The 22307-nt window shown below is 45.1% G+C and overlaps 1 protein-coding gene across 1 annotated transcript in view; it reads right to left on the reverse strand.

The window, feature by feature from the left end:
• The window catches only part of RFX4 (regulatory factor X4), a 158940-nt gene that overhangs the window by 44107 nt on the left and 92526 nt on the right, over positions 1-22307 (reverse strand). Inside the window, exons 7-10 of the mRNA XM_061125442.1 lie at positions 20232-20309; positions 12653-12816; positions 4807-4907; positions 2752-2810 (exon numbers count right to left, since the gene is read on the reverse strand). Of these exons, the coding sequence (XP_060981425.1) occupies positions 2752-2810; positions 4807-4907; positions 12653-12816; positions 20232-20309 (402 nt within the window). The remainder of the gene's footprint in view (positions 1-2751; positions 2811-4806; positions 4908-12652; positions 12817-20231; positions 20310-22307) is intronic.

Genomic DNA, 22307 nt, shown 5'->3' on the forward strand with positions numbered 1-22307 from the left:
GGGCAGCGCCCATGCAGAGGCCTTCTCTAGCCACATCATCTGAATAGCATCTAAAATGCTTGGTTATTCTCTACTTCCACTCACTTTCCTTCACAACACTTATCACTTTTTATTATTTTGGTGTTGTTTTTTTTTTTTTTCCTGCTGAGGCCAAGTGTCTGGCATATAATAAGCATAAGTGTCTGGTATACACAGTAGGCACTCAAAGGGTTTTGTGGGATGAATGGCTGAGATATGAATGACAAGTTGCCTCCTTAGTGTATCCAGAAGGGCCTGAATATTTGGCTCTTGGTTTTAAGTATCTAGGGGGCGGGGGTAGGGGTGGGCATTTGGTCAGGTGTTGTTAAGTCTGACTTGCTTTGTGTATGTTTAGGAAAGCTCGCCAGGATATTAGCTGAGATGTTACATGATGTTTCATCCCCCTTACTAATCCTGATCCTTTGGCTGGTCCAGGAATGTGTCTGGTGGCTGTCCAGTGAAGATGGGAAAGGTAGCAATCGCTGATTAACTTATGTACTGTCTGTGTGGAAAGTGGAGAGAGTGTGTCTGTGTGTGCACATGAGCATGTAGGCTGTTGTGGGCATGCAAACAGATGCTTTTACTACACGGTACATTAAAGGGTCAAGCCTTTCCACACTTCCCAAATGTCTAGTTCTATGTCCTAAAGCCATATCTATTTCCCTGATATGACCCTAAGATTGGCTCTTCCAAGCTGGGGAAAAGGACCAGAAGACAGTCACCCTCAGAAATATGACAATGTTTCTTTTTTTCCCTTTTTAAAGAATATCTCAAATCAATTAATTTTATACACACATTAAAATATTTTATATTTAATAAATATGTAAGCTACAAAGACAAAAATGACAATTCCCAAGACCCAATACCCATGATGAATATGACTTTCCATGAACTAGAATTTACCATCCTTAACGGCTGGAAATGTTTGCTTCTACCAAATTGCTAATTTTGGTTTTATAAAAGTATTATTGTTTTTGTTTAAAAAGATACACATTTATGCAATAGAAATTTAGCAGAAAACATTTAACAAGAAACTTTTGATCTTTATGTGTAGATGTTATGTGTTTAGTGATATTAATGGAATCCTCAGACTTATGTTGAGTCCTAAAACCTTTTGATGGAGAGAGGTAGGATTTGAAAACTAACCCTGGCAGTGTTTACTTTGTTAATATTCATCTTATTTCCTGAACCCCATTCATCTGTGAGGCTCTACCCTACCCCGGAACAGTGCCCGGGAGTGGCCTCTGTGACCGCGTGAGTGTGGAGGGTCTCCCTCTGATCTCCAAATCACCCTTGTGCCATTTCATTCCAGGGGCAGGGCTGGAACAGTGAGGTGTGTGTGGGGGGTGGGTGAGGGGGGTACTTTTATACTTTCTGGTTCCTGGCCTGGAGCCTTCCTTCAGGCCACTCCAACTAGAGACCCCCATCACCACCTTGAGTAACCAGCACCAACCTGAAACCAATAGTGTAAGGGAGAGGTTACAGACCCGAACACATAAACAAGACAGACGGGTGACACTCAGGAGCGAGGTGGGCCAAGCGTAAGAGGAAGTGGGGGTGATGATGAAGAAGCTCAGCCCACCTAGCTGCTTGCTACCCTAGGGAAATTAGTTCTGGAGTTGCAGGTCTTAAAAGTTTTCTACAGAAAATATGGGTGTTTAGTTGTCATCTCCTAGTTTCAACTGTTAGTGACTAAATGAAAAAATATTTTTGAACCTATGCCAGTCCAACAAAAATAACGCCACACATCTAGGGCCAGATTTGACCTGTAGCCACCAGTTTGTCCCCTCTGCTTTAAGGTCATTCATATTTTAATGAATGTTTTGGGCTGCCTTAACAGACTTAGAGTCACTTCCTTGAGGTGCAAAATGAACAGAAATGCAAAGATTTATGCCTTCAGTTAGAACTATAGAACTATAGTGGGATCTTCTAATTTTTACTATATATACTTTTATTAGTTTTATTTTTTTAGTAGTAAGTACATATCACTTCCATGCTAAAAAGAACAGAAATCTGGGGCAAAAACAAAACTGGGGTGATTCTGCACCCCACCCCAGGTTACATGTGGCAATGGTGAAGGCATTCGTGACTATCGCAACTGAAGTGGTATTTGGGGGTGGGTGGCCTTACTGGCATTGAGTAAATAGAGGCCAGGGATGCTACTAAACATCTACAACACACAAAACAACTCCCCACAGTAAAGAATCACCCAGCCCCAAAAGGCAACAGTGGCTGAGAAACCCCGACGTACTCAAGCAAAACACAAGCTTGCGGACCTAGAGTATCTGAAGGGTTAATGGACAAATGACGTCAGAAATTATTTTCTATGTTGGCTGAAACCATTTAGTGATGGGCTGACATTTCAATTCCTCATCTGTAGAAATTCAAGATAATAGTGAGAGTGTACTAGTGTTTTTTAAAAGACGTTTTTGGATGTGGAATCATTTTTAAAGTCTCTATTGAACTTGTTACAATATCGCCTCTGTTTCATGTTTTGGTTTTTTGGTCACAAGGGATGTGAGACCATAGCTCCCAATCCAGGGATAGAACCTGGACCCCCTGCATTGGGGTGGAGGGGGTGAAGTCTTAATCCCTGGACCGCCAGAGAAGTCCCATGAGAGTGTACTATTAAACAGCCACATCCTGATGGAGCCTCTCCAGAGTTTCCCGTGGATTTGCCCCTCAGTTGCAATGACTTAGCAGTAGTTAGAACGTATAACACAGGACAGCTACCTGGCAAAGGTGATTTAGTGATGTTTGCCGTCTCAGGATTTGGGAAAATCTTCTTGACACTGCAAGAAGAAAAGAGTGAGTGTGAAATACTTGCATGCTTTATGGTCTGACCTGGGATTTTCCGGGAGCGATTTTCAAAAGTAGCTTCCTTATTTGCCTAACTTTGTCTCATGATCCAACACTATTTTCTATTACCCACTGGTGAAACCCTGCATCTGCTCTTTTGTTCTCCCATTTGGACAACTATGTCCTAAGATGGCGATATTTGGGGTACATATTTCAAAGTTGCCTGCACTCCACACTGGCAGGTGTGAGAAATTGTGGCGTCAATCAACCGTGAGTAAAAGCAATTATTTACTTGTCTTTCATTTCGCTAATTGCAAGTTCAATCTCTTCTCCCCATAAATAATTGCAGGAATCAAGTGGAAGCTTTGAAGAAGGCCCTTTAAAAAGTAGTGTATCTACTAGGAAACCTTGATTGAGCAGGGTTGCTTCTAGGATGGAACCCTGGGCAGCACCTTGAATATGGCTTTGTATTCACAATCTGTCGTTTTCAACCAACGGTCTCCATGCCCTATTGGTGTGTTTTGATGACTGGGTCCTCTGCTAACATAACAGGCTGATGCTTTGAAGTGGGGTGATCTGTAGATTTTGAAGCAGAGAAGCCACATGCCAGTCCGAGATCTTGATCCTTACAGAGTCCTCTGGAGAGGTGTATGTCTCTACTCCTTGTAAGTTCTCCAAGTGCACCCCCAAGGCTCCCTGGGGAGAGTGGGTGCCTCCAGGCGTGGACAGGTGGCAGGTGCGACAAACCTCCTGGCTTCAGACTTTCACCAGGTTTGTTTTGCCAGCATAATTAAAATGGGCACGGGGCATTCTTCTCATTAATTTCTGAACTGGTCAAGAAACAGTCAGAAATTTCCCTGGGATTATTCCAATTTGTGCTCAGAGCCAGCTTGGTTGGAAAAATAGGGCGTGGGGTGGAGGAATGAGGGGTAGGTGGGTGGGGTGGGGGGACAGATGAACTTCTAATTTTCCAGGGCGATCAATCGTTAATCCTTCTCCTTAATTACTTTTTCTTTAACTTTGTGATGTGGAATTTAGTGCTCGTGAAAAGAAAAGAACTGAGAGCCGTGAAATAAAGCGGGCTTTATCAATAGGTGATGGGCACGGCAGGCGGCCTCAAAGGGAGTCTGAAAGGGCCCCCTTTGCCTGTGGAGAGAGGGTAATTTGATCTCCTTCATTTTTCTTGCTGGCACTTATTTCGGGCAAGAATGGCAATCTGTATTCAAATGGGGCTCTAAGAAACATATATCTCAAAACTTTGTTTTACTTAAAATCATTTCATCTTTACTTAACGGCACCTGAGACTTCCCACAAGTACGGACACAGTAAGCCAGAGAAACAGGCCCAATTTTCTCAGGCAAAATGAATGCTCGTGGACTGAGTGGTGACGCTTGTCAGAGAAAAGATCCACAGTCTCAGTACCCTGTGAGAAATATAAATTTTGCTTTCCCCTTAGGCAGAGAACTAAATATGTGGACCCCTGAAGCTGTTTTTTGTCTTCTGTTAGCCCCATTGGGCAGGAGCTTCGGGGAAATCTCAGTTTTAGGGTCAGAAAGATGTGAGTTCAACTTCTGGCCCCTAATTACCAGCTATGTGGCTGTGTAGCTTTGGGGAACTTTCTTTGCCTCTCTGAGCCTCATCAGAGGGATATTGTTTTCTACATCAGCAAGTGAGTGAGGATTAACTAGAATAAAAAGTGTGGCGGTGACAGCAGAAACGTGGATGTCAGACAGACAGACCTGCCTCTGCCGCTGACTCCGTCTCTGAGCCTGTTTCATTTTCTGTAAAGGAGAGGTGTGCCACCCGTAATAAACATTTTGTAAGGATTAACTAAATTAATGCATGGAAACTGCTAAGCATAGTACTCAGTGCTTTGTAGGCACCAGTAAATTGTTAGCTCTAATTGTTATTTTATTAACAACCTGTGTAAAATACTTGGTACTAAAATGTTACCCTCCCTTCCCCTCTGCTTCCAAACTGAGTACTTACATTCAAACTTGATGTTTCGCAAATTTTCTGGGAGGTCATGGAGAGCCACTTTTAGCCACTCATCCAGCTGCTTAGCAAACTTCCGGATCACCTGAGTCAAGCTAGAAAGACAAATGACACATGGTAGGTGCCTTGAGGGCTTCCCAGGTGGCTCAGTGGTTAAAGAATCCACCTGCCAATGCAGGTGACGTGGGTTCGATCCCTGGGTAGGGAAGATTTCGGGCAGAAGGAAATGACGACCCATTCCAGCATTCTTGCTTGGGAAATCCCATGGACAGAGGAGCCTGGCAGGCTACAGTCCATGGGGGCTGCAAGAGAGTCAGACACAAGTTAGCAACTAAACAATAGCAACAAAGGGCCTCATGTGTTCCCCACAGTACAGGCCACAGGCCTCCCTGTGGGGCCCTACAGAGTCTCAGGATCTCTGATGGTGTTTTGACTGCAACCATTAGGAGTCACTGAAAGCAGCAACCTCAGGGACAGTGCGGGCAGCCCAGGCTCTGAGGAGAGCTAGTGGGTCGGAGAAAGGTGCAGACAGAGCACGCGGCGGTGCTCACGCCGGTGGACGAGGAGACACACGTACACAGGTGGGGAAAAGCCCGCCGCAAGGCTTGGCAGCGTCTAGGACTCTGCAAGTAAGACTCCATCCTTCACAGTTCGGAAGAGGCTTGTGGGAGGGGTGTTGAGAGTGGGCTGTGGGCCTGAGAGCACCGTCTGCAATTTGCAGTCTCCTCTTCGGGCTGCCCAGTCTTGTCCAAGCCCCTCAGCAGGGCAGGAACCCTGTCTGCCACTTACCGCCACGCCTGCACACCCAGCTGGGCTTGGGCTTGCTCAGATGCTTCCTCTTGGCAGGAACTGGGAAGCAACCGTGCATTTTTAAACCGACAAAGACAATACTGACACAGACCTTGAAACCATGTCCTATTTGGAAAGTCAAGGACTGTTTAGGGGCAGGAGGTGGGAGGGGGGTCAGAGGGGTGAAGGGTTGAGGGGGCAGTTGCTTGCAATCTGAGATGGGAATTCGCCGTTGAGGAGACAATGAGCACCATTTTCAGGCTCTTGCCATCAAAAGAATCCACTCTTCACGCTGGGTTTGGTGTCCTCTGTGGGGTCCTCCTTAGCCATGCCGGCCACAAGGACTTCTCCCTCTGCTGACCACCCACACCATCCTTGCCTTCCACCAACACCACCTACCTGCCCTCACTCAGTCTCCCTCTGATTCTTCCCCCAAGCTGGAAAGTCCCGTGTTTCTCTGCTCGCTCACTCTTCCCTGTTCTGTGACTTACTCCAACCTTCTCGGTGCCCCTCACACTTCCAATCTCCCAACATCGCCCCCCCCCGCCCCCGTCCACCAGTAGGTGGCATCACCTCCTACTTCTCAGGGAAAACAAACCCCCAAAGAAGTCAGCCTTCCTGATGGAATCAAGGAGCCAGCCCCATCTCTTCCCCTCCTGCCTTCTCAGGAACCTTCCATTTCTGACTGCCCCTTCTCTTGATTGTTCACATTTTCCTCCCTCTCCATCATTTCTTTTGGTGTTTTAATGGGTTCAAGAATCTCATCTTAAAAACAAAAACCCCTCTTCTTTCATCACTCTGTCTCCTCAAGCTACTGCTCTCTTTCTTCCACTTCTCAGACATACTTCTTCAGTTGTTTAGACTCTGTCTCTTCTTCTTCACCTCCTATTTACTCCTCACCTCACTCCTGTCCCTCCACCTACCCACAGGTCCCACCCAGGCAGCAACCTCCATCCATGACACAAACGCCATGGATTCATTCTGATTCGTGTTGTTTCTGATTCATGACATCTGACAGCATTCAGTTCTGTGAGCCCTTCCTCCTTTCAGAAACCTTTGCTTCCCTTGGAATCTGTGATCCCTCCTTCTTCTTTCTCCTCAGTCACAAATCTTCAGTTCAGTTCAGTCACTCAGTCATGTCCGACTCGTTGCGACCCCATGAATCACAGCACGCCAAGCCTCCCTGTCCAACGTCAACCCCCGAAGTTTACTCAAACTCATGCCCATCAAGTCGATGATGCCATCCAGCCATCTCATCCTCTGTCATCCCCTTCTCCTCCTGCCCCCAATCCCTCCCAGCATCAGGGTCTTTTCCAATGAGTCAACTCTTTGCATCAGGTGGCCAAAGTATTGGAGTTTCAGCTTCAGCATCAGTCCTTCCAACGAACAACCCAGGACTGATCTCCTTCAGGATGGACTGGTTGGATCTCTTTGCAGTCCAAGGGACTCTCAAGGGTCGTCTCCAACACCACAGTTCAAAAGCATCAATTTTTCAGCGCTCAGCTTTCTTCACAGTCCAGCTCTCACATCCATACATGACCACTGGAAAAACCACAGCCTTGACTAGATGGACCTTTGTTGGCAAAGTAATATCTCTGCTTTTTAATATGCTATCTAGGTTGGTCATAACTTTCCTTCCAAGGAGTAAGCGTCTTTTAATTTCATGGCTGCAATCACCATCTGCAGTGATTTTGGAGCCCCAAAAAATAAAGTCTGACACTGTTTCCACTGTTTCTCCATCTATTTCCCATGAAATGATGGGACCAGATCAAAGCTTAGTCCTCTCTATTTGGCCATTACATCTTCCAGTTCTTCCAAGTCTAGTCCTTAGCCTTCTCTTATCATGCTATATTCCTTCCCTAGATAGTTTCTCCATGCCTGCAGCTTCAGTCACCATCTGCACTCACTTTCATATCTTCAGAGCAGATGACTTCAGAACTCCAAACACCGCCATTTCAAAGCCCTCAAAGATTCATCAAATTAAACACGTTCAAACAGAATTCATCATTTCCCCATCAGACCCGGTTCTTTTCTTGTGTTCTCTATTTCAGTGGGCACTCTACTTTCTGTTAAGTTTTGCTTTTAACACTTTTATTATGAAAAACTTTAAACCTCCAAATACCCATGACCCAGCATCAATAATTAGAGACATTTTGCTGGTTTGATTTGCAACATGCTACTCTTTCTTTTCTAGAGTGTTTTAAGCAAATTCAAGATGTTGTATCATTTCACCCCTAAAAACAGAGTATGCATTTCTAACTGAAAAGTTTTAAGTATGTATATATATTCAATGTGTACATACATGCACACACAAACACTTAAAACTACCATGCCATTGTGTTGACAATAAGAGTAAAATTATACAAAAGAAAGTGTGAGGAGCTAGCCTATCAAATATTAAAATACATTTTAAAGCACAGAGCTTAAAGATAGCGTGACCCTGAAACATGAATATGGGTGGGTGCGTACTAAGTCGCTTCAGTCGTGTCCAACTCTTTGTGACTCCATAGACTATAGCCTGCCAGTCTCCTCTGTCCATGGGACTCTCCAGGCAAGAATACTGGAGTGGGTTGCCGTGCCCTCCTCCAGGGGAATCTTCTCAACCCAGAAATTGAACCCACGTCTCTTTTTTCTCCTGCATTGGCAGCTGGGTTCTTTACCACTAGCACCACCTGGGAAGCACAGAACATGAATATACAGCAATATAAATGGTATAGGCTAGGAAGGCTAGAAATAGTACCAATATGTATAACATTTACTACATAAAATAGGAGGCACCTTAAATCTGTGAAGAGAAGATAGAATAATTAACATATGTATTGGGATAAGAAGAACTACTGGGGAAAAAGGCATACTTTACATCTTACACAAGGATGAATTATAAATTGAATAAAAGTTCAAAGGTACAAAATTAAACAATAAGTTTTGTGGGATAAGCCATGGGAAAATTGTATTGTAATTGAGGTGGGGAAGAGGTCTAAAACAATGATACAAAATCCAGAAGCCATAAAAACAAGGGCTGATAAACTCAACTATGCGAATACATTTTCTGTATGGCAAAAATAAAAGAACAAAATGAGAAAATATTTGCAACTCTCATTACAGATAAATGGTTAATGTCCCTAAAAATTAAAATGCTCTTAAAAATCAATGAGAAAAACATCAACTACCAAATAGAAAAACAGTCAAAGATTAAGAGCAGAGAGTTCACAGGAAAGAAATAAAAATCACTCTTAAAGGCATGAAGGGATATTCAACACCATTCATAATAAGATAAATGCAGATTATAACTTCACTGAGAAAAGTTTAAGTCACATAGGCTTTGAACTAGGAATTGAGCCCTTTAGGAATTGATCCTGTATACTCTGTGCAGTAGGATGAAGGGTTGTTTCCCCCAAAATAAGTCCACTGGAACCCATTAAGTTGACCTTATTTGATATAAGGGTTTTTAGAGATGTGATTAAATTAAGGATCTTGAGATGAAAACTTGGATTAACTGGGTGGGCCCTAAATCCAATGCCGATGAGCAAGACATGAGACAGCAAGACATAGAGTGGGGGTGAAGGCAGAGAAGTGAAGATGGAGGCAGAGATGAGCAGTGCAGCTGCAAACCGCGGAGAGCCCAGGACCGATGGCAGCCATCAGAAACTGGGAGAGAGGTGTGGGACAGATCTCCTCTCGGTCTCTGCAAGGAACCAACCCTGTGCGCCAAGTCGCTTCAGTCGTGTCCAACTCTGTGACCCCATGGATTGCAGCCCGCCAGGCTCCTCTGTCCGTGGGACTTTCTGGGCAAGAATACTGCCGAGGGCAGCCACGCCCTCCTCCAGGGGGATCTTCCTGACCCATGGATCGAACCTGTGTCTCTCATGTCTCCTGCGTTGTCAGGTGGGTTCTTTACCACGAGCGCCACCTGGGAAGCCCAAGGAACCAACCCTGACAGCACCCTGATGTCAGACTTCCAGCCTCCAGAACTGTGAGGCAATATATTTGTTTTTTTTCAGACCACCCAGTTTGTGGTACTTTTTGTTACTGCAGCCCTAGGAAACTAACAAACTGCACCGTGTAGGAGAATGTCCTGAGAACATTATTCATCACAGCCCTGTACAGTAGTGGGACAAGACTGGGAACATCAAGACAACGAATTCAACTCAACACAAAGGCACAATATGCAGGTGTTAAAAAAGAAGAAAAAAACAAACCTCATTATAGGCGGATGTAGAATGCTCTCTGTAACAGTCCCAGCAGGAAACAGATGCCACTCAAAATAGTGGAGTTTATTTATAAGGGACAAGTCATAAAGGCATAGATAGGCATAGGTGAACCCATAAGGCTGACTGCAGCGACCCGGGTTTAGGGCCAGCAGGCTGTCACCCACCTCACAGCCAAAGGACAGCATGGAGGGAGGGAGAGAGAGGCTGCCTGAATGGGCGCAGAGCCCCAGGAGGACGTGGCCAGCCAGCGGTGACCTCACGGGGAGGGAGGCAGAGAGGCCGTCTCCTGACTTCACTCTTCTCCCTCCTTCTGGCCCCCAGCCCTCACACAGGCTGATCTGAGCTGGAAGCCACAGGGAAATGGAGCCCCATCAGGGGCTCCACACCGTCCACCCTCTCCCACTGCACCTCCCAGGGCAGAAGGCAGCACAGAAGACAGTGGAGCCTTCCTCTGCCAGGGCACAGAAGCTGTCCAACACAATCTTCAGGACTTGTTCCTTTTAGAAACAAGGTAGAAAACAGCATAAACAGGGTGTCACTAGAGCCTATTATACACAGTGAAGTGCGTGAAGGTTGCTCAGTCATGTCTGACTTTTTGAGACCCCATGGACTGTCCATGGAATTCTCCAGGCAAGAATACTGGAGTGGGTAGCCTTTCGCTTCTCCAGGGATCTTCCCAACCCAAGGATCAAACCCAGGTCTCCCACGTTGCAAGCAGATTCTTTACCAGTTGAACCACAAGGGAAGCCCATACAGAGTGAAGTCAGTCAGAAAGAGAAAAACAAATACTGTATATGAACGCATATACACGGAATCTAGAAAGATGGTACAGATGAACTTATTCTCAGGGCAGCAAAGGAGCCACAGACATAAAGAACAGACTGTTCACAGTGGGGGAGGGAGAAGGTGGGAAGACTTGAGAGAGTAGTATTGGAACATATACGTTACCAGTTGTAAAACAGACAGCCAGAGGGAATTTGCTGTATGATGCAGGAACCCAGAGCCGGTGCTCTGTGACAACCGAGAGGGGTGGGATGGGGAGTGGGAGGTGGGAGGGAAGTTTAAGAGGGAGAGGACGTGGGTATGTATCCCTGTGGCTGACTCATGTTGATGTATGACAGAAACCATCACTATATTGTAAAGTAATTATCCTCCAATTAAAAATTAAATTAAATTAAAAAAATAAAAAGTATATGTCATGCACTGGGTACATGTTAATAGCAGATCTGGATGCCCCCCCCCCCAAGAAAATGTTTATATTTGATGTTTTGTGGGCAGGGACCTGGGTGTCAGGAAGAAGAGTAGAACAGAGATGTTTTGGTGTGTATCATGTCATACTTTTTTAATTTTTTAAATGTTTTGTATTTGTTTCTTAAGACTTTTTTTATGTGGACCAGTTTTTAAAGTCTTTATTGAATGTGTTACCATATTGCTTCTGTTTTATGTTTTGTGTTTTCAGGCTGCATGGCAAGTGGGGTCTTAGCTCCCCCACCAGGGAAGCTCCCACATCCACTGTACTGGAGAGTGAAGTCCCAACCACTGGACCGCAGGAGATTTTTGAAAGGTATAAGTGGTTTAAAATATTAAACTTCTTTACTTATATTTAAAAATATAAATAAAATTTAATGTCTTATACTTTAAAATTTAAAGTCCAGTTCTGCTTCATTGACTATGCTAAAGCCTTTGACTGTGTGGATCCAAACAAACTGTGGAAAATTTTTAAAGAGATGGGAAATACCAGACCACCTTATCTGTCTCCTGAGAAACCTGTATGCAGGTCAAGAAGCAACAGTTAGAACCAGACATGAAACAAGGGACTGGTTCAAAATTGGGAAAGGAGTATGTCAAGGCTATATATTGTCACCCTGCTTGTTTAACTTCTATGCAGAGTACATCATGCTAAATGCCAGGCTGGATGACTCACAAGCTGGAATCAAGATGGCCAGGAGAAATATCAACAATCTCAGATATGCAGATGATACCAGTCTAGTGGCAGAAAGTGAAAGGGAACTGAAAATCCTCTTGATGAGAGGGAAAGGAGAGTGGAAAAGCTGTCTTACAACTCAACATTCAGAAGACTAAGATCAGGACCTCTGGTCCCATCACTTCATGGCAAATAGAAGAGGAAAAAGTGGAAGTAATGACAGATATTTTTTAGGGGGGGAGGCTCTAAAGTCACTGCAGGTGGTGACTGTGGTGAAATTAAAAGATTTGCTCCTTGGAAGAAAAACTATGACAAACCTAGATGGTGTAGTAAGAAGCAGAGACATCATTTTACTGACAAAGGTCTGTACAGTCAAAGCTGTGATTTTTCCAGTAGTCATGTACAGACATTAGAGTTGGACCATAAAGAAGGCTGAGTGCTGAAGAACTGATGCTTTCAAATTGTGGTGCTGGAGGAGATTCTTGAGAGTCCCTTGGACAACAAGGAGATCAAACTAATCAATCCTAAAAGAAATCAACCCTGAATATTAATTGGAAGGTCTGATGCTGAAACTGAAGCTCCAATACTTTGGCCAACTGATGCAAAGAACTGACTGATGCTGGGAAAGATTGAAGGCAAAAGGAGAAGGTGGCGGCAGTGGATGAGATGGTTAGATAGCATTACTGACTCAATGGACATGAACTTGAGCAAACTCAGGGAGCTAGTGGAGGACAGGGGAGCCTGGTGTGCTGCAGCCCATGAGGCTGCAAAGAGTGAGACATGACAGCAACTGAACAGCAACAACAAAATTAATGATCTTTACAAGGGAGGACCCCAAAGAATGCACAGTTACTTTCCATAACTGAGAAGTGGCCGAGGACCTGCCACACGGGGCTAGGAGAAAAAGCGTGCCCACCTGTCAGGTAGCGCCTGCAGCACGGTGGGCATCAGCACTCCGGAGATAGCCTTGTAGAGGATAGAGTCGCACACGCCGACAATGTTCACCACCGTGGAGGAGCCCAGCACAGGCAGCATGTGGGGCGGCATTCCTTGCCAAAAGTGCAGAAGGAAACTTTGAACCTGTATCGACCCACAGAGAGGAGAAGAACCGTGAGGTTACACAGGGCCCTCCCAGCAGAGCCTGGGGACTTGGCCAAGGCCACTCCAGTCCACAGTGCTCTTCTCTGCTCCCCCTGCAGACGCAGAAGCTGTCTCAGCCTGGGGTGGATTAGGAGCTTTGGAAGGTTCTCCCATCCCAAGCCCTGACCCTGGCCATCAGTCCGCATACCCCCTGTGGGAGGAGCACCTGGCCTGGCAGCCTGGGGTCTGCTCTGCCCTGGGAGAGAGGAGTAGCTTGTCACCCCATTGGCCCCTTCATGCTTACTGGGGTCTGCGTAAAAAGGTTAAGAAAGGGAAAGTGGGACATGGCTTCTAAAAAGCTTGGAGCAAGCACTAGAACTACTCTTTGAGTCTGTTGGTGCCCTGGGGGCCCCAAAGAGTTCTGGAAAGGAAGAGAACAGTGTATGAGCTGCTGGTAAAAGGAATATGTCTAGAAGGAAAGAGAGTAGGTGCCACAAACTGACATGTGCCCCCAAAATTGATAAAGTGCAAGGGCCTCTTTGGATCCAGAGTCTACCGTTTTCTCAAAGAGCCTTTGGTGCAGCCTTGGCTGGCTGGTGTTATTATGGGATGCTAGATGGTGACATCTGGACGGTAAGCTATGACAACACCCCAACCCACAACTCTAACCACTAGCACAGAACAGAAATCTAGTAGGCACTCAAAATGGAATTATTCTTGTAAATACCAGTATAGCAGGCCCCTACACCTCTGTCTTCCCGGGTGTGAGTTGGAGGTCAGTGAGAGAGCAGGGGAGGGGGGGAGGGGTGGGACAAGACAAAGGAAGTGAGTATGTTTACTCAGTGCATATAATAACATTTTCAAGGGGCTTCCCTAGTGACTCAGTAAAGAATCCACCTGCAACGTAAAGACCCAGGTTTGACCCCTGGGTTGGAGAGGCCCCCTGGAGAAGGGATAGGCTGCCCACTCTGGGCTTCCATGGTGACTCAGTCGGTAAAGAATCTGCCTGCAATGTGAGAGACCTGGCTTCCATCACTGGGTTGGGAAGATCCCCTGGAGGGAGGTGTGGCAACCCATTCCAGTATTCTTGCCTGATGAATCCCCATGAACAGAGGAGCCTGGCGGGCTGCAGTCCACAAGGTCGCAAAGAGACGGACACAGCTGAGCAACTAATCACAGCACACCATTTCACGTTCCTACTTGGAGAGTTCCAGGGGCAAAGAAGCCTGGAGGGCTACAGTCCACAGGGTCACAGAGTCAGACGCAACTAACATTGAGGAATGACTCATCTTAAGGTTAGGGAAGAAATAACTGAATTGCTGTGAATTCTTATAAGCTCGACTTGGCTCCTAGACCAAGTATCATTCTTTCCTCCAAGGATGGGCACTCCTGAACCCCAAGCACAGCACTGCCTAAATTCCTGGTTCCATAAGTCACTCTTGATCCGGAGCAGGAAGTAATTCAGTACTTGAAGCTAACACTTTGGAGGTGGTGTAACTATTGGTGTCAGCATTATGATTTTTTGTTGTTGTTGAGTGCTACTATACATCAGAAACTAAGCACAGTTACTCTCAGTTGATACTACAGCTAAGGATTGCTGCTCCCATTTTGTAGAGATTAACTTATTTGTCCAAAGCCAGACAGCGAGTCAGGGAATGGATGGATAGAGCGCAAGTCTGCCTGTCTTTCCATAAATCAATCTCGTGGCTACTTTGCTCTTTTCTTGGTAACTGGACTTCTATCCCATTCCTGAGAGCTATGGCTCTCCTGGACTGTCACCTGCCTCCCAGCTTTCTGGCCGCACCCTGAGAACCTGCAGATGTCCTTCAAGCCCTTATCAGGAGGGGGGTCTTGCTTTCCTCTTTACAGGTTACCTCTGACCCCAGCCTGGTGATATCAGCTCAGCCTCAGGTGGACAGACTGTCCTGATGTCCATGGCCTGGCTGGACTTCTCAGTGTAAACACTGGATGGGAAGCTTGGTGGATGAGGAACAGAGAGAAAAGCATGCCCCCTGACTTCCTAGAGGGGAAATGGTTAGTTGCCAAAAACATGATCAAGGTGAATGAGGTCAGGTTTGTACATTGTAAAACTCAAGTCACAGTTCTGTTAATTCCATGATAGTGAAAATGTGGCAAAGTTTTCAACCAGATTGAAAATTAAAATCAACAACAACAAAAAATCAGATGAGTGAAGACTGCCTTTAAAAAGTTCCCACTACCAACTAGAGGGGTAATATCTCTATGCCTCAGTTTCTTTATCAGGGAAATGGGAATTAAAATAGTATTAACTAGATTTTGGTAAAGATTCCTACCAAAGTACTTATTATAGTGGTCGGCACATAGTAAATGCCTAATAAAGGTTAAATTCTATTACTATTACTATATTATGGAGGCACTACCACTGCCAGGCACAAGAAGTCAGTGCATACATATGTGCTAAGTCACTTCAGTCATGTCTGACTCTTTGCGACCCTACGGACTATAGCCCGCCAGGCTTCTCTGTCCATGGGATTCTCCAGGTAAGAATACTGGAATGGGTTGCCATGCCCTCCTCCAGGGGATCTTCCCAACCCAGGGATCAAACCCACATCTCTTATGTCTCCTGCATTGCCAGGTGGGTTCTTTACCACTAGTGCCACCTGGGAAGCCCCAAGAAATCACTGTACTGCCATAAACACTTGAGACACCGTCGCCTAAGTTTCTGAGCATCACCCAGCCAGGATCTCCATGGTGGCTCTGCTCACCTATCAAGGCCCTTGTTGTCACTGGGACATCGGACGGCTATTAGCTGACATGGGCCTGGAGATGGCCACATCTCTTAGACAAGGTACTTGCCCTCCAGACAACCCTCTGCTGTCCCCAGATCCCATGTCATCCCAGGATATTGGCCTCTGGCCAGGTCCTGGACCTCCCTGCCTGCCTTCCAACTCTGAATAAGAAGCACTGCCCAGTTGATTCCTAATATTTGGTAGATTCTGAATTCATTTGCCTTTCTAAGTTCTCCTTGCATGTAGCCCTACTCTCTTTTTATGAGTCAGTTTCCAGCAGAAATTCTGGAAAGCATCAGCGACTGTGTACATTAAAACAAATCTGTCCAAGATCACTCGCACGAGCAGCCATCTGTCTTTTTCAAGTCTGCCTGGCACTGAAAGCCGCCGTCAGTTCTGTCACTGGAGCAGCACTTGTAGATGCCGTGTTATCCAGTTTCAGCCTCTCTTGCTACTCTGCATTTAAGAGGATTTAATGTCTGCCGGACATGACTGGGCTACTGAACAACAACAGCGTCCGACGGGCTGGTTCCTCAGAAGGAGGGAAAACACCGCAAAGCTCAAGGGCTGATACTTGGAAGTTAGATGTGGAATGAACAGACACGGTGTTATCAGGAGGTGGAGCCAACAGGACATTCTGATAGACTAGATACGAAGAATTGAGGTTTGCGGCTTGAGCAGTTGGGTGTGTGGTAGTGGCTATCTAAGACTTGGGAAAAACAGATTTAGGGTGGAAAGTCAGAGCTCTGATTAGGCCATGTATGTTAGATGGCAAATCAGTTGAATCTGGGGCTCGGGACTAAATAATTATGTAAATAAGAGTTATCAGCTTTAACAGGAGGGAGATGTTGTTTACCTATTAGTAGGATGAAATAAGATTATTTATAAAATGCCAGGCATCATGAAGGCATTTAACAAATGGAAACATAATTAGACAGAAAAAGTTCTCCTTACTCCTTGCAAGCAAAAATGGTGAAAGAATCACAGGTAAATGATTGAAAATGATTATTTAAAACAAGTTTTCTGGATTATCTACTTTAGTCCCTTGAATTCTCAGCCTTTTCCCTCTCTGCTCAATAAAGCATCAGAAGGTGATTTCCTTAAGAATACCTAGGTAAGTTTTCTATTTCTTTTCCATGTCCATACTTACTTTATTCCTGGTATATTGGCATCTTTTGGAAACATATCTGATGATTTCCAGTCATGGGTACTTAATTGCTATAGTGTTAAAAGGAACTTGACAAAACAATAGCTAGTAGTTATTATGCTCTCAGTTTGAAATTAGATACTTTAATCTATATAATTTTCATATAATTATCACAATTTTACTATGAGGTAGATATAGCTATTACCTCCATTTTACAGCAAAAGAAACTGAGGCTCACAGAGGTTAAGTGCCTTTCTCAAGGTCACAGGCTGTTAAGTGGTGGATTTGAGACTCAAACACAGGGCTATCTGAGTTTACAATTCTTTGTGCAATGTAGTTAGGAAAAGGCTTTACAGGAAGTCCCCTACATACAGACTTGGCTTCTTTGCACCCTCCTGATAATGCTGTAAGTCTGTGGAGGTTTTCTATCCATCCATCATCCATCAGTTCATCTACTCACCCACTCAAGAAATATTTACTGAGAGCCTGAGAGTATAGCTGACCTGGATACAGTAGTAAACAAGATCCCTGCCCTCAAGGGCTTCTGTTCTGGTGGGAGGAGACAAACAATGAACAAGGAAACAAGGTAATTTAAGACTGTGATACTAGCATACACTGTGACCTCAATGGATATTAAAGATCTTGAAGATCTGAAACAAACAATATCATCAAAATGTACCAGAGACATCCAGCATCTATTTACCGATGACTTTTCTCAGCTGTAGGAGAGAAAGCCATTCTCTTCAGAGGTAAAATATCCCCCTTCATTCTTTTTGTGTTTGGGTAGAATCAACCACATTTTCATCAACCACCTCAAAAACAGCCACCAAATACCCCTGCCAGTGGGGTGGAAAGAATACTGGACCAGCAGTGTTAGGTGACAAGGATCTAACCAACTGTGTGACCTCCCTTAACTCTCTGATTAACCTATCTGATAAAAGCAAGCATTTGTATGACCTTTTACCAGGCATTGTCTCATCTCCTCCTTCCAACAATCCTGTGAACTGGATAGGCAGGATGGTATTTTTATCTTCATTCCTAGGATGAGGAATTGAGCCACGTCTTGAATCCAAGCCTGAGCTCCCAGTCTGGCCCTTCTCCCACAGGAACACTCAAGCCCTCACAAGGTTTCTGGACCTCTCACCATACATTCTGCATCCTAACTGCTGGTGTATGTTAGTTTCTCAGTGGTGTCCAACTCTTTGTGACTCCATGGGCTGTAGCCTGCCAGGTTCCTCTGTCCATGGAATTTTCCAGGCAAGAATACTAGAGTGGGTTGCCATTCTCTTCTCCAGAGTTACTGGTATGCATGACTTTTTTCCCTTCGAGGCTTATCTTATCACCCCATTCCTGGGATCTTGCAGTGTATGTCATTAGATGCCCAATAAGTGTCAGAATTAAGAAACGGAAGCCAGTGAAGGGAGACGATGAGTACGTATTGATAAGAATGTTAAGGGAAGACTATCACCAGTTTTGTTGTGAGTACTTGTGGCAGAGAGGGACCACTAGATCTCCTCTAGTAAATAAGCTGCTGCCCAGAGAGGAGCCACACTTCCCAGCTCTGCCTACCTCAAGAAGCAGAGGTGGGTGGGGGGAGTGCCATGAGACCTGCTCTTGCCAATGGAATATGGACAAAAGTGATGCATCTTATCTCTGGGCCAACGAGTTCAAGAAGGGAGGATGTCTTCCCTGTAATCCTTTTCTTGGATCCATCAGCTGAACAAAAAAGATGCCAAGACTCTAGGGCAGGGTACGGCCATAAGGTAGGAGGAGCCTGGGTCCCTGAACCACCCCCAGCAACCAGTCATCCAATCGAGGGTGTCCACATTGGATTGTGACGTGTCTTGTCAAATTATGTTGAGATTTGGGACTTGTGTGTTACAGAAGCCAGTGTTTTCTTAATCAATCATGAGTCATGATTTGCCCAGATCTCAGGGTTCTTTGATATGTAAGGCAATAGCCAAACCACAGTAGGAGAGAAAGCAATGAGCTTTCTTTCTAGAAGACAAAAAATTCCACTTAAATGGTCACAGAAGGAATTTGGGAGGTTTAAAAACCTAGTGGATGAAAGTCAAGAGCAGGAAGAAGCGTCCTACTCTATCAACACATGGCCCCCTCTTCTGGAGCTGTGTCTATGAACCAAGTGGCAGCTCATATATGGGGGTACCACTGCTGCAGCAGGCTCCAGAGGGAACAGTATAAGGAGCCGCACAGATACCAGCTCAGCAAGCTCAGCACAGATACCAGCTCAGCAAGCTCAGCACAGACACCAGCTCAACGAGCTCAGCACAGACACCAGCTCAACAAGTCTTCACTGCCTTACCTCATCCTGTCCCCTCCATCTCCAACAGCACATGAACCACCCCCTCTACAAAAGGAAACCTCATGCATTTTTTCACCAATAACAACAATTCTTGCAGCCCCTCGAGAGCTTAGGCTGTGCTCTGCTCAGTCACTCTGTCATGTCCAACTCTCTGTGACACTGTGGGCTGTAGGCCACCAGGCTCCCCTGTCCATGGGGATTCTCCAGGCAAGAATACTGGAGCGGGTTGCCATGCCCTCCTCCAGGGGATCTTCCCAACCCAGGGATCGAACCCAGGTCTCCCACATGGCAGGCAGATTCTCTACCATCTGAGCCACCAGTGAAGCCCAAGAATACTAGAGTGGGTAGCCTATCCCTTCTCCAGGGGAACTTCCCCACCCAGGAATCAGACTGCAATCTCTAGCATTGCAGGCAGATTCTTTACCAGCTGAGCTATCCGGGAAGCCCAGAGTCTAGGTCATCTTCCCTCAGATTCAATGTCCACGTCTGATCCCAAGTGGTTTTATTTGTTTTTGTTTTTGTCTGAAAGGCATTTTCTTTAAACAGAACGGCCTCACGTTATGGGGTGAAATGTGTGGTTTCCTGCCATCCTTTTGGAAAGTTCTTTCAGCTGGCATTTTAGACAAGAATGTTTTATTGCCTCTGTTTATATAACTAGTGCTTCTATCCTCTCATTTCTCTCCATTCTTTAACTATAATATTTTAAAATCAAAATTAAATCCTTACACTGTTTGTATTCAAAGATGGCCCTATGGGCAGTGTTAGATGGACATAGGGACCAGAACTTGAGAACGGAAGGTTAATCAGCTCCAAATGCACTGAAGCAGATAAGCCTCAGGAAAAGTTTAAACCCGAAACATAGACAAGCTTTCCTTTAGTTTTTCTGAATGTATAATTCTGGCATAATGATACCTTGACAGAACTGGGTTCCCAGCAGGCCAATTGGGCAGGAAGTAGTTCACTCATTAGAACAAGGGAAAAGCCATGCCAACTACTGCCCGCACAGAAAATCCATAAATGGGGGTGATGGTAGTGCTTGCGTCCGGGGGTCACTGAGGCTTCAGAGAGCTAGTGTACATCAGGGGTTTCTAGAGACCTGGAAACTAGTCAAAGCTAGTGCTATTGTAATATAATATTTTAATGCAGAGTATTCACAGCCTAACACTTATTGACCTACCTCATCAAAGTTGGCTCTTATTACTGTGTCCAGTATTCTCTGACAGTGTGTTCTGTACATCATAATAAAGGTAGAAACCTGTGGGGGTGGGGAAGGATCAACAATAAAAGCATGCATTAATACACATTACTGCTGCCCTTGGAATTTCAAGTCATTTATTCTCTGTTGAGGGGATGCATCCTGTAAGGTCCCGGTGAAACTCATTTTCCTTAGGTGGGGCCCTCTGACCCTCTGCTCCCTCCTCTGTGCTCCATAGCACCCAAGTGTTTCTCAGAGCACTCACCCTCTTGTAGAGAAAGCACAGGCTTCTCTCTCTGCTCCATGTCTACCCTTACTGTGGATTTGGGGAAAATACTAATAAAAATGGCACATTATTCATGCTTGTGTATCAAGCATTTAGTGCAGCGTCTGGCACATTGTAGATAGAGTTCAGTAAGGCCTAATGGATTAAATTCTCATCAACTGAGATACTGAAAAGTTAACATCCAGCCTATATCTATAAGAAGAGGTGCTTTTGCCAAAATCACAAAAAAGACATTTGGGAATTCTTTGGAATCTGCTTAGCAAAAGAATTGCATCTCTAGCTTCACTTTCCCAAGAATTTTAAAGCAATGGTGCAAGAAGTGTGCTGAGAATAAAAAGCAAATTTGATAAAATAAGGATTTATTTATTCTTTTTGTTTGAGAACATAGATATACGTTTCATATAAACTTAGTTTGACTGTATAAGCATCTGTCTCCCTGGCTTGACTGTAAGCTTCCTGACAGCAGGAATCAAGTCTTGTTCATCACTGCTTTCCAATGTGATATGTAGAAACTCAACACCTACTGGTACCCTGGGCCACATCAAGATAGATGCATTATGCTGTAGAGCAGAGGGAACTCTACTTAATGCTTCTATGATGGCCTAAACAGGAAGAAAATAAAAAAACAACAGGGGATATATGTGTGCATATAACTGATTCACTTCAGAAACACATTATAAAGCAACTATACTCCCATAAAAAAAAAGATCACTTAGGATGGTGTCACCCAGGAGAGAGTCTCCAAATTGGTGTTTCCAATTATTTCTCCCCAATACCATGGCCCAAACTATCTGAATCACTACCACCTTTAAAATCTTCTTTCTCTGTGGGAGTGCAATGTCACCACATCCTCTGCAGCACTTGGGAAAATAAACTTAATCCTGTGAAAGAGTTATGCAGAGGAGGGGGCCCTCCCCTTGTGAAATGAGACCAGTGCAGCATCGTAGATGGGTGGGTAGGTAGACAAGCTGGATAGGGAGAGGGTAAACATTTTATTTTAGAGTAGGATTGGGTTTGCAGGACAGTTATGAAGGTAGTTCAGGCAGGCTCTGTATACCTCACACCCCATCACCTCTACTGCTGACATCTTGCTTTGGGAAGCTACCTTTGTCAAAACTAACGGACCAACTTGATTCAGATTTCTGTCCTTGTACTTTTAAACTCACTATTTTGCAATAAAAGTGTGTATGAGTGTGGTGTGTGTGGGTGTGGTGTGTGTGAGTATGTGTGAGTGTGGTGTGTGTGAGTATTATGTGTGTGTGGTGTGTGTGTGTGGTGAAGATGAGTGTGGTGCATGTGAATGTGGTGTGTGTGAATGGGGTATGTGAGTGTGGCGTGTGTGAGTGTGCTGTATGTGAGTGTGGTATGTGTGTGGTGTATGAGTGTGGTGTGTGTGAGTGTGGTGTGTGTATTGTGTGTTTGTGGTACATGTGAGTGTGGTGCATGTGTGTGTGGTGCAGATGAGTGTGGTGCATGTGAATGTGGTATGTGAGTGTGCTGTATGTAAGTGTGGTGTGTGTGTGGTGTGTGTGAATGTGGTGTATGTGAGTATGGTGTGTGTGTGGTGTATGTGTGTGGTGTGTGTGATTGTGATGTGTGAGTGTGGTGTGTGTGGGTGTGGTGTGTGAGAGCGTGGTGTGTGTGGTGTGTGTGAGTGTGGTGTGTGTGAGTGTGGTGTGTGTGAGTGTGGTGTGTGTGTGGTGTGTGTGTGTGGTATATGTGTGTGGTGTGTGAGTGTGGTGTGTGTGGTGTGTGTGTGTGTGGTGTGGGGT

This window comes from Dama dama, chromosome 22, assembly GCF_033118175.1.
Source record: "Dama dama isolate Ldn47 chromosome 22, ASM3311817v1, whole genome shotgun sequence".
Taxonomy (NCBI): Eukaryota; Metazoa; Chordata; class Mammalia; order Artiodactyla; family Cervidae; genus Dama; species Dama dama.